We start from the raw sequence: 12,901 nt of genomic DNA, 5'->3' as shown, positions 1-12,901 counted from the left end.
CTGGTAAGGCATGTTAGTTGCTAACCACCCGGTGTTATGGATGATGCCATCAGTATGGCATGTAAGTTGTTAACCATGGAAAAGAGCCTTGATCTTCTGGGAAAACATGCATATGTATGAAATAATATAGACTAATACATCTATTATGATGTGTAAATATGGGATCTGAGGTTAGCATGAGGAAGGGTGTGGGAAACAGTAAGAAAATGTAAACGCTGCATTTGTTGTATATAATGCATGTTATGTACATTTGGAGTGAGGTGATACTGTCAAACGGAAATGTTGATTTTGTAGTTGCATTTCATGAGGAGTATTAAGTCTTAATCTTATTTAATGTATTTTGGACAAACGTATCTATTAGTTGTAGTGCTTGACGTATTCTATCCGCCAAAGGGGAGTTATACTAAATAGACTTATAAATACTAGTCAATTGGTATGTCTGGGATGATAAAGTATGAGATGGTAGCTTTTGGTGTTCATGAAATTGTTCTTTAAGAGAGTAGTTGTGAATTGTATTTAACAAATTAGAGTCCGCCAAGGATACTATCTGCCATTGTTGTATGTAAGAGTGTCTACGCCCAAATGTTTATTCGAAAAGCCTGCTAACTTATTATTTTTTAATTATTTATGTCATGTTATCCTGTTTGTTGGAATATGATTAGAAGGTTGAGCATGTTTAGTTCTAGAGCTCACTAATTTCTTTCAAACTTACCCCTTTTCTTTCTTTTTTCTAAAGTATTACCACGGCATTAAGAGCTCGTGGAAGGGACTTAGCCAGAAGATAGCGGCCTTTGTTGTGAGCCTCGCATATGTTTGTTTTGTAACATACATATGCTTTCATTTTGGACGGGTGGCGTGTAGCTCTATTTAGTAACCAACTTTTGTAACAATTTACATCTTTCACTCTATCTCTATTTTATGAGAATTGTCACTTATTCCAAAGATATATGCTAAGTTTAAATGAGTAAAATTTTATGAGACCATCTTTAGAAGTATATGCCAAACTATTTTGAATGATGTTTGAGTGCTAGTGATGAAATAGAAACTTTTATATATGAAAAAGCTAGTTTTGTGTTTTGAGTAAATATGTCAACATTTATAAAGCTTTCATTGAAAATTCGTTTTCAATTATGCTTCATATTACATGGTGTATCACTAATTTGATTGTTTTTTCATTCAAAATTTTGGGTTAATGCCCCAATTCTAAGAGTATACATTCAAACCTCAATAAAAATTATAAATTAAGTTTAAGCCTATTTCCTGTGTAATGCCTCATTTCGACAATTGGGGTTGAGGTGTTACAAGTTTGGTATCAGAGTCAGGTTGAGCCGATTCTCGAAAAATCAAAGGCTAAGTCATGCCCTGGTATGCATGTTACATGTTTTCGGCTAGTCCATTGTAGTTTTGCTAAATTGTGTTTGTGTATGTAGTTTAGAATGTCTTCGAATTCACATGATGCTGATGGTTCGAAATCTTCAGTGATCTAAAACCAACTGGAAATGTCATAAAAGATTGTTTTTTCAAGATGATGGAATAATGGTTTGACCAAATTATGGGAATTGCTCATGTGCTTCTACCCCAACCTCAGTCTCAGCTTGAAGCTGCACCACAAAGGGCACCTATTCCTGCTATGCTAGTTGTGAACCAGTTTCAAGGAAATCCTATGAGAGAGATTAGAAAATGGAGTGCTAAGGAATTTCTAGGACATAAAAGTTATGATCCTATAGCAGCCAAGCAATGGTTATCTCGTGTATGTAGAGTAATTGTATAGTTGAAATACGCATCGACGGATAGCCTGTTATGTGAAGTTTCCTTGTTAGAAGGGGAGGCATATCAATGGTGAGAAATGTTGGCAAGCGTGACCCCTGAGGAACAAATGGATTAGGAGTTCTTCTTAACAAAGTTCAGAGAGAAATATGTTAATCCAATGTATGTGGAACAGATGGAGAAAGAATTTTATATCTAAGACAATAACAAATGTTCATAATGGAATATAAGCGAAAGTTCATCAGACTTAGTCGATATGTGAGGGATATGTTCCAAATTGAATAAGCTTTGTGTAATAAACTTGAGTGGGGCTTAAGGGATGAAATTTGCGCCCTAGTAACAACATCAGAAGTTTGGAGTCTAGCATCAATAATAGCCAAGGCTCAAAAGTTGGAAACGATTGTTCAAGATAAAATTATGGGGCAAGATAGAGAAAGAAGTAAGAATGAAAATGTTGAACTACTCCCTGTCACAAATTTTAATAAGCCTAAAGATGTGAAGAATTTCTCCTATTAGCTAGCAAGAGATTCTCATATGATGGGAAGTGTGTGATAATAATGAGCGTCAGGCTACATCTATGGCAAGTTCTAGTGTATTAAAAAATATAAAGGCTCCTGTCTATAACACCTGTGGGAGAAAACATGTGGGAATTTGCTGAAATACAACAAAAGTCTGTTACGAATACGGGTCACCTGACCATTTGGTTCAAGATTGCCCAGCAATGACTAGAGGCCAGCCTGAACGATCAACCCAAGCATTTAGCACAAATCAACGTGATGCGAGGGTAAGGGCTATTGTAATATCAAAATCTATCATGAGAGTTCCAAGTAGAAGTTCTACTAAGACCAGCTCGAGAGCAACATCTAATGCTTGCGATATGAATGCCCAAGAATATGTTGTACCTGATGGTAAGAATTTCGTGGGTGAAATTCCTTTTTAGGGTGGGAAAGTTGTAACACCTCGTCTAGCGTACTCCTAGTTGGTGGTTTGTGTGGGTGGATTGTTGGCTAAGTATAAGCCAAAGAAGGCTGACTTACACTCTATCCTCCAAGTTAAATAAGTGTTTATTGTTGTGCTATGGTGGCGTATTGTTTGGCTATCCCGATAAGTCTATAAAGATGTGGTGGAAGGTTCATATTTTGGAAAAGTGTAGGTTACTGATCTATACGACTTGGCATGGTTAATATGGAAAACCCGCCAATCAGTAGATTCTCTTGGTGAGCTTTGTGTTGGAGGACATTCTGTTAGTATCCGCCAAGTGGTCTATTTCACTTGGTATGTAAAGTCTGCTAGAGGCAGATTGTTGGACCTAATAGTTTTCATTGAGAGCGTAATGGGTAAGGCCGCAGCTATGGAACAGTTTACCATGTTTGCTTGTAAGACGTAAGTATACTATTCAGTTTTAGTTAGTTCCTTATTAAAACCTAGTTTGATTTGAACTAGAGTACTATACATGACAGCTTGATTTGTTTAAGTAACAGAATAACTTGTTTAGTTGGTTGCTTATGAGTACAAGTAAAGTGTACCACTCTGATTAGTAGAGTTTGGTAGAAAGGAGTGTTTATAGATTGATGTTTCGGGCACCAAGGGGTGCTGAATCAATTCTAATTGCTGGCCATGTGTAAGGTTATTATGAGAGCTGTGTGGGCTATAAATAACAGTGTGGCTGATGTAGTGGGGGTTCTTTTTTTTCTTCTACTTTTTTTTATTCTTTTACACCGATAAAGAGAAAGTTCTTTTACACCAAATAACAAGTAAATGTCAAAGAATGTAGCGAAATATTTGTGGTGCAACCAGCTTCTTTGAGATCTTCAGTGAGTATCCAATTTATGTGAGTTTTCTGTGAGTCTTCTCTGAGTCCCTGTATACTGTTAGTTTTCAGGCGTTGATCTTTCGTAAATCGGTGTAGAATATTAAACTAGTTTTCACATTTAATGAGCTTGAATACAAGCATTTTCATTATGTTTTAGTTAAGTTTCTTTAGTTTTACTTGCATTCAATAAAATGTGCACATTGATTCTTTTATTGACCTTAAGGGCCAAACAAGGCCTAAGGGAGAGCTAACGTACTTTGTGAATGTGCAGGAGACCATTAGAAGGCATTTTGGGTCAATACTGGATGCTATGTCGTGTCGCAACATGGAGATCCAATGTCGTAACATAGAGAGCAGAATAGAGAAAGTGAGAAATTGCCTTCAACGTCATGATAAAAGCTGAAGATGTCACAACATACCCTTGAATATGATTGCAGAGGAGCATACTAGTTGCTATGTCACGACACAGGTCTTGGTGTGTCGCTACATCGACTCTATGATGAGAAGCAAACATGAAACAATGGCGTTTTGGTCTACATAATTGAACTTAAAGCTTAGGAACGTCAACTAACCTAGGTTTAAGGACGATAGCCACTTGAAGCTATAAATAGACTCTTTTAGCGCACATTATGGACATCATTCCATTAGCTCAGATTCTTTTCTTAGGTTTTAGATTTGTTTTCTTATTTCTTTTAGGTTTTAATAGTTTAGTTTATTTGTTCCTTCGAGAGATCTGATTGTAAAGAAAGATCTACTTTTGTGGATTTATGTTATTCAATATCAATCAAGCTTTCTTAAAACTCTATGTTCCACTTCATTCCCCATGATTAATTATTCCATTCTTTCCATGTTGTTTATTAAAAGCCATGATGAACTAATCTTTCTATAGGGGTTTAGCGAGTGGAGACATGATCTTTTAACTATTTTTGTAGGGTTACTCAACGGATCATTTGTTTGGCAAAGGAAGAATGTGAAACAAACCTTAAGCCTAACAACCCTAGGAAGTCATCAAGGTGGGAATTAACCCAAAATTGGTATTGTCTATTTGTGAACACCTTTACCCCAAGCCAGTTTGGACTATGAGGTCAAAAGATAAGTAGCTCTTGCTGACTCGTTATGTTAATGGAAAGCCAGAAGATCCTGCTAGGATAGCGACTAGTTGGTTGACGAAGAACCTGAGACGACAGTTAATTGGGATTGCCGAAGCGAGATGATCACCCATCCTCAAATTTGGATTCACTTTATTTATTTGTATCTCTCGCAACTTTAATTTCTTTTTATGTTATTTTATTTTATTATTTTACAAACCCTAAACATATTTCTTATTTTACTTTCGCACTATAACTTACCTAAAGTATTAGTTAGATCTTTAATTGTTGACGTTAAGATTGATTTAGTACTCACCTTCCTTAGGTACGATCCTCGTAGTACTCACCTACCTCGTTGTAAAATCTATATTACAACTCGACCCGTATCCTTGCGAATATCGCCTCATAACTCTCTATCTTATTGTAATATTCATACTCAAGTCGTTAGTACGTCTGAAGGCAGTCAAGTTGTTGGCGTCGTTGCCGGGGAGGCAACGCTGCTAGACTGATTTTAATTTCTTGCATTTTAAAGAGTAATGAGGAAATTGTTAAGTTGTAAATACGGTTTGTTCTAACAATATATCACATTAACAATATGCAGGCTTTAGGAACATTTTTCGATACAACATGGTTGCGACCTAGCATATCTAAACCTATTATTCACAGTACACATTTTGAACTAAACCTGACTTTATTAACCTGGATTACTTGTAATGTCAGATTTGCTTATTACATTAATAAAGATCCCACAGCATTCTTGAGGAAATTTGACCATATATGCAGCACTGTCAGCTATGTAAAAATTTCACCAGAGACAATCAAATTGTTGTTGATCCCGTTTGCGTTAGAGGGCAAGGTAAAAATGTGGTTAGAAACACTCCCTTCAGACACTATTACTACCTAGGTCGATTTTGTGCAACTATTTTTTCGTTGAGCAATGCTGATGACTAATGTATTGAGTAGTTATATAAAGATATTTTATTTTATGCAAGGTATTATTGAAACCCTGGGACAAGCTTGGGATAGATTCAAAATAATCCTTAGATCTATACTAGGTAGGCATACATTTTGCAGTTCAGATTCATCATTTCTATTACGGCTTGGATAGTCAAAATAAATGAAAATATGATATTATGACTGGGGGAAGTATTTGGATGAAAACTCAAGAGGAGGTAATAGAAATTTTGGAAAAATTCAACATTAATGAATTTGCTTGGAAGGAATGTCAAGAAACAGAAAACCTAGAATTGGAAGCTGTAAGAAGTAAAAAGCAAGAATGTAATCAATTAGAGTCAAGCACACAAGAATTAACAGGCTACGACACGGAGGAAGAAGGGGATAATGCAGAACAAGAGAATATCATATGGTAACCCAACTGGATTGGTGAAGACAAAGGAACAGCCGGAGCAAATTACACAAAATTCGGTAAAAATGGTACCATCCATCATCCAACCCCTTAAGTTAGAATTAAAGCCATTACTCGAGCACTTAAAGTATGGATATCTAGGGGAGCAAAATATGTTACCAGTAATTATTGCTACTTATTTAGATGAAAAACGAGAAGAAGCTCCATTGAGTGTCCTGAGGATGCATAAAAAAAATAGGATGAACAATTACTGATTCAAATGAATCAATCTTGCATTCTATCAACACAAGATCAGATTAGAGGAAGGGAAAAACTTGTAGTGGATACTCAATAGAGACTTAATCCAATCATAAAGGAAGTGGTAAAAAAGGAACTGATCAAATGGTTAGACGCAAGTATTGTTTATGCTATCTCTGATAGTGAATAAGTTAGCCCGACCCAGTGTGTTCCAAAGAAGGGAGGCATAACTGTAGTTGAGAACGGTAAAAATGAATTGACTCCAACAAGAACAGTTGCTGGTTGGAGGGTATGTATTAATTACAGGAAACTGAACGATGCAACAAAAAAAGACCACTTCTCATTCTCTTTCATTGATCAAATGCTGGATCGGTTAGCAGGAAAAGACTATTATTGTTTCCTTTATGGGTATTCGAGGTATCATCAAATTCCAATTCACCTCGATGACTAATAGAAAACTACTTTCACGTGCCCTTTCGGCATGTATGCTTTTAAAAGAATGACCTTTGGATTATGCAATGATTCAGCAACTTTTATGAGATGTATGACTGCTATCTTTGCTGATATGTTGGAAGAAGGTCTGGACGTTTTCATGGACAACTTTTTGGTTTATGGAAACTCGTTTCAAGAATGTTTGGGTGACCTTGAGAAAGTGTTGAGACGATGCGAAAAAACTAACCTACTGCTCAATTGGGAAAAATGTCATTTTATGGTAAAAGAGGGACTGGTCTTAGGGCACCAAATATCGAGAAAGGGTATGGAAGTAGATAAAACAAAATTTGAGATAATTAAATATCTTCCATAGCCAACTAACGTGAAAAGTGTTCAAAATTTTTTAGGCCATGCAGGATTCTACCGAAGATTTGTCAAATATTTTGCTCATATTTTTAAACTTTTAAATCAACTCCTTCAGAAAGAAACACATTTGGTCTTCGACCAAAGTTGCATTGAAGCTTTTAAGGTAATAAAAGCTAAGCTCATATCTGCTCCTATAATAATCACTACAAATTGGACAAAACCCTTCTTTATTATGTGTGATGCTAGTGATTATACAGTGGGTACAGTTTTGGAACAAAAGAAGAATAATTTCTTTGGAGCTATTCATTATGCCAGCAAAACGCTGAACTTAGTGCAGTGTAACTATACCATAATTGAAAAAGAGATGTTGGCAGTAGTGTTTGCTATTCATTATGCTATTCATTATGTGTTGTATTTTATTGTATATGAATAAATTGATATGGAATTGATATTTGGACTATGAAATGTAATCAAATGTTTTGTATTTACTTGTAGCACCTTATAACTCGGGTATGGCAACTGGACCGGGTATGGAGTGTTACAATACGTGTCTTGTAGAACATGTTTTCCTTTCTCTCTTAAAAAATAACGCACATCAATAAATTTTCAAAAAAACTGCATAATTTTTTAAATATTTTTTTAACATATTTCTAAAATTCTACCAAGAAGTCAATGTCTTAAAACTAAAATTCAAAATTTTAAAGAGTAGAAAGGCATTTATTATATTTAAACCTTTACCTTTTACTAATTTTTTAGAGTACAAACTATTAAGAAAACATTAATGTAGCTAAGAATAATTCTAGAACCGATGAATTGAAGATACAAAAACTTCTTCCTTGAAAATCAAAGATGGCAAAACCCAATGATGTACGATGAAATTTAACGAGCACAAAAATAATATCCATGCACGTGCATCCGTGAGAATCCACGAAACCACCGTTTGAAATTTACTAGGACAAAAAAAGAAAGGAACATATTGTATGAACAAACCCCCAAAATTACATATAATAAACAACTTGGAAAATCGGAAGTAATGGCAAGACAACTAGAAAGATGGTTATATATGTGAATGCCTTGTGTGATATCCATTTCCTTGAATAAAACTAGTGAGATGTAGTAGGGTGGGACTTGAAGCGATAGAGGAGCTTCTTCTTTTTGGAGGAGGGATTGTGGATAGTGAGAACAACTTTGCCAGCCTCGCCAACCTTGAAATTGTCGCACACCACCGGTTCCTCGGTAGAGGCAGCAACCTTCCTAGCCTTTTGGATTATAACTGCATAGCTGTTTTCACCACTGGGTACGAATTCTGCACCATAGCTCACACCCCATCCAATAACTCTCACCTCCCATCTCACAAGGCATGCCTGCACCAACAATCTCATCCAAGTCTTAGCCAGCCAATACCAAAGAAAAAGGGTGCAAAGGATACCCCTATTAATTAATTAATTAATTAATTATACAACTAGTACTACCCGAAACCCCAAGCGTTGTACATTGGATCCCATTGACCGAACGAAGAGACCAAGGAAAAGCGATCTACCTCAGTAACTGGAAACTCTACTGTGTGTTTTGCCGCTAGTTTAACAGTTATCTCGGTAACAGTTTCGGTGGTGGCGAATTCACTGCCTTTGCTCAGTCCTCCATATTTGACCGGTACTTGTTCAGCAGTGATGTACCTAAATGTACAAAACATATTTGTTTCTTATATATAACGGAAACGTAGAACCATGGAAGGAGTACTGAAGAAACTCTACTTGATTTAGACAACAACCTGAAAAGGGTGTCCGCTGATTTGGAAGGGCCAGCAAAGACAAACTTGCTTTTAGTTCTTTGGGTCAAAAATGGATTTATCATCTTATTGACCGCAAGGTACCACCAAGGAACATTGATGAACACCTAAAAAACCAGCCAAAACGTCAATCATTCAGAACATAGGCAAGATCCAAGTTGCCTCCTGTTTGGTAAAAGAAAAACACTAAACATAGTAATCAATACCTGTCTGGCAACAAATTCTGGATAGTTGTCCTGGAGCAAATGAAGAGCCTGTTTGGTAGCTTGTCTAAGCTCCCACTTGGCTGGTCCTGGGGAATTCTTTAAGTCATTGACTTGAACAATAGTACAAATTCCACCGGGCCTAAAATCTAGTTTCCGAATACTCTTTTCCAGGAATTGGATTCTCCATCTGAGGAAATTTTGCCTCTTCTCTTCATCCGAAATTTTTTTCTGGTAAAGCTCCTTGTTTCGGAACTCCCCGTACACATTATAGCACACCGGATGTCCTTCCTTGTCAAAACCATGCATAAATATCACCTTACTCAAATCATCACCCAGATCTTGTTCAACCAGCTCATCAATCCCGAACTCCTTTCTCCAAAGAATAGTGTTTTTCAGCATCACAAACGCCTCTTTCACCTTGAAATCTCTGGCTCTTAGAAATTTGAGGAGAATGACATCGCTCCTTTCATCTGCAAGAAGCGGTACGCCCCATATGGATATCTCCTCGGGCGGCACCACCTTGTCCTCTACTTTACCACCTTTTCGTTCGTCTTCCGATTCCACATAAGCCTCTGCCTCTGCTGCAGGTTGAACTGAAGAAGAAGAGACTGAGACAATGCTCTCTTCAATGGCTTCTACAGTCTTGGCACCATCGTCTTCCACGGTGTCAGAGCCAGCAGCTGCAGTAGCAACCTTGTCTTCAATGACTTCCGTTTCAACCAGATTGATACTATCTTCCTTTACCGGTGCATCATTAGTTTCGGCTACTGTTTCTGGTTTTGGTGGGTCATCATCAATAACCGCTTCGTCCTTTGCCTCCTCTTTGGAGGATTCTTTCTCATCATCCTCTTTAGGCACTTCTGGTTGTTGCCCGCCAAACTCATGCTTGTTAAGCGCTTCTTGAACAAGTTGCTTAAGTTGTTGTAACGCTTTCTTTTCAATATCAAGAAGATCAACCACCCTTGTGCTCTCTTCCTTGAAAGAACCCGACTGAAGAACATTTTCCTGATCATCACACCTGTGTTTTGACAAATGCTCTTCCACTAAAGCCTTCTCGACCGGCTTCTGATTTACGGATTCTTCATCAGTTTCAGCTTGAGGTGGTTCTTTCACAACTGCTGCAGCAGGTGGTTGCTGTGGGACGTCAGGGGCAAGTACCACCTGGTCAACATAGGCAGGGTTCTTTGTTTGGTCAGCCATAGCTAACAATGATACCAATGGGAATACAAATGGGGAAAGTGGGTTTATTGGAGAGTTCAAAGGGTGGGCGGGGGGAGACAGTTTTTAAAGAGAGGAGTGGGGTTGGAGTTCGGAGGAAAACAAGCTGTGATAATCATCCATATAAGGGAGCCAGTTGGGATTAAGTCTAACTTAGGGGACCCACCACGTCTGTCTATCACCTGTTTTACGACCCAACGGGATTTAGCGTTACATTGATAGAAATGATGGATGGGCGCAGTTGAGGGTTTGGTTTAGGTGGAGTCTACCATTGGGCAGAAAATGAACCGTTGATGCGTTGGAAAATGGACACCTAGGATCCTCTGCATCTTTGTGTCTGTCATATTCTTCTGCGTAGCTGATCCAATGTGGGAGGTGTGACCTACTAATACAATCATTCACTTTTGAGATGGTATGAAATTGAAATATCTTTGAAAATAATATTTTCTTCACTAATTTAATGTTATTTTAACATTTTCATTTTAAACATGATATTTTGATATTTATTTGACAATAAATTATTTTAAAAGATACAAATAACATAATATGTCATTTCGAATATATTCTCATCAATGTTGACATACAAAATTGAATTTCATTTGTAATGTTTGCCTAGGTAATTTTAATTTCATCATTATTTAAATAAATTCAATTTTTTGTGAAAAATATATTCGATTTGATACTCGCTTATTTAAATAAATTCATGTATTGATTTTAATATCTTTATGTCAATAACAACACTTTGTCATTAATCAACTACATGTTAGTCTTAATGCATTATTGTTGTCCAAGCCCACAATAATACTCGACTAAAGACCTTTTAAGAATAATCATATTATTTTCATGACATTATTATAAAACAGTTTATTTATATACCTAGAAAAGAAATTGAAATAATAATGTCAATGCCTTATATTAATAAACGAGGTAAAACAAATATGTTATTATAATTATCTCATGATTGGTCTTTGGGTATACTCTAACAGTATATGCCTTCTCTGTTAAAGACTTAGAAAATTCTCTTAACATTAAATCGTCATCCAACCTAACAACTCCTAACGTCTCTGCGAATTTTATCAAATGCTCATGTAAATCACCATACTTGCCATTGAATTGCTTAAAATTAGGACTGGTGTAGTCCTTGGGGTCTAATTTGGTAGTTACCCTAGCAGGGTATGACAGTTTGAGATCAAATTCGGAGAAACTAAGGCTTTTGTTTTTTTTTTTTATTCTAACAACCTTTGAAGTTCTTTTTTGGTGACAAAACCCTGGGTTTTCAGTGGGTTGTGCCACCAAGGAGGATAATCCAAGTTGGGAGGTTGCGATGATATTTTTTTCCTATGGAAGCAGTCAAAGTGTGGGTGGCAGGTGTGTTGGTGTTTATGGTTTTGGTTATGCCAGTTGTCACAGGAAGCACAGGATTAGAAACATCGAATGTATTTTCTCCGTTTCCATTTTGGATAGGAGTGGCTCCAGTGGAAGAGTTTCCTACTGGCTACATGTGAGAAGGAATGTTGTTTGGAAAAGGTGTGAGTTGGGAGATAGTTTTCATCATCCTTTTTTTTTATTCTCCTCCAATATTTGCATCTTTTTCTCGTTTGACTCCATTATCTTCATCAAGTCTCGAATGTTGATAACTCTAGAATATAAAGTTATCTTTAACACTTTTTAACATATAAATTATGCAAATTCTTAGTAGTTGATAACACTTTTTATAATTTCTATTCATAATTATGTATAATAAGCAATACTATAAAAATGTGTTATTTTAACTAATTATTATGTTAAACGCATGGTTTTTAATCTTTTTGAGGGGGTAATTAGACTCAGTGGGAAAAGAAAGCAGAAGTTCGCATGTTAATGCAAATGCCGTAGCAATGCACAAGAAGAGTCGCAACATAGGACTAAAAGATTAGGCTTGGGAATGTACAGATTTGGATGTCCAATCTAGCTTTTTTGGACTTCAAAATTCATCTCAACCCAACTACGGAGTGGATCAACAAGCTTGGACAACCCAAAAGAGCCCAAATCGATCACTAGAAGAGAAGGAAGCTCAAACCATCCACCACATGCTCAAAACCCGACCAAGGACTTTTTCTTCAGCTACCTCAACCACATGCCTTGAATTTAGGAACTACCAAATCAGCTTTGTGGAGATCAAGGGGTCGACACCAACATGGAGAAAATCAAGGGGAAATTGATGCCAAAAATAGCAAGGGGTGTTAGGGACTCACTCGTATAAATAAAGGCAAGCATTTGAGATGAAATAGCACAAGCAAGAAGCTAAACCCTTACCGAAAATTGAGAGCAACAAGTAAGCAATAGCTTGATAGCATTTAGGTGAGAGTGATGCCTAGAAGATGAGGAGAACTATCGTGAGAAGCAAGCAAGAAAAAGTTGCGAAGAACCACTAAATTCGGTTGTTATCTCTTCTTATTGTGCACTAGCCATGGATAACCCCTCTCGGTATTCCATCTTCCTTTTCTCTTATTCATTATTTTGTTATTGTGTTGATGAACATGATTGCAACTTATCTTTGTCTTTTTAATTTAATGATTATGATTTAATTTTGTTTTTGCTAGAATAATTATGAAACTTTGACATGTGATTCTTGATTCT

The 12,901-nt window shown here is 36.6% G+C and overlaps 1 protein-coding gene across 1 annotated transcript; it reads right to left on the bottom strand.

Moving 5' to 3' along the window:
* Positions 1–7,882: 7,882 nt before the first annotated feature.
* On the bottom strand, positions 7,883–10,385 carry LOC105788074 (patellin-3). Its single transcript, XM_012614779.2, has 4 exons — positions 9,065–10,385; positions 8,841–8,965; positions 8,610–8,745; positions 7,883–8,433 (listed from the first exon to the last, which is right to left on the bottom strand). The coding sequence occupies exons 1-4, from the start codon at positions 10,262–10,264 to the stop codon at positions 8,173–8,175; spliced, it is 1,722 nt and encodes a 573-aa protein (XP_012470233.1). The 5' UTR covers positions 10,265–10,385; the 3' UTR covers positions 7,883–8,172.
* Between the last annotated feature and the right edge of the window lie 2,516 nt (positions 10,386–12,901).

Source organism: Gossypium raimondii, chromosome 11 (genome assembly GCF_025698545.1).
Source record: "Gossypium raimondii isolate GPD5lz chromosome 11, ASM2569854v1, whole genome shotgun sequence".
NCBI lineage: Eukaryota > Viridiplantae > Streptophyta > Magnoliopsida > Malvales > Malvaceae > Gossypium > Gossypium raimondii.
The sequence above is the reverse complement of the archived record's forward strand: the minus strand, read 5'-3'. Positions and strand labels throughout refer to the sequence as shown.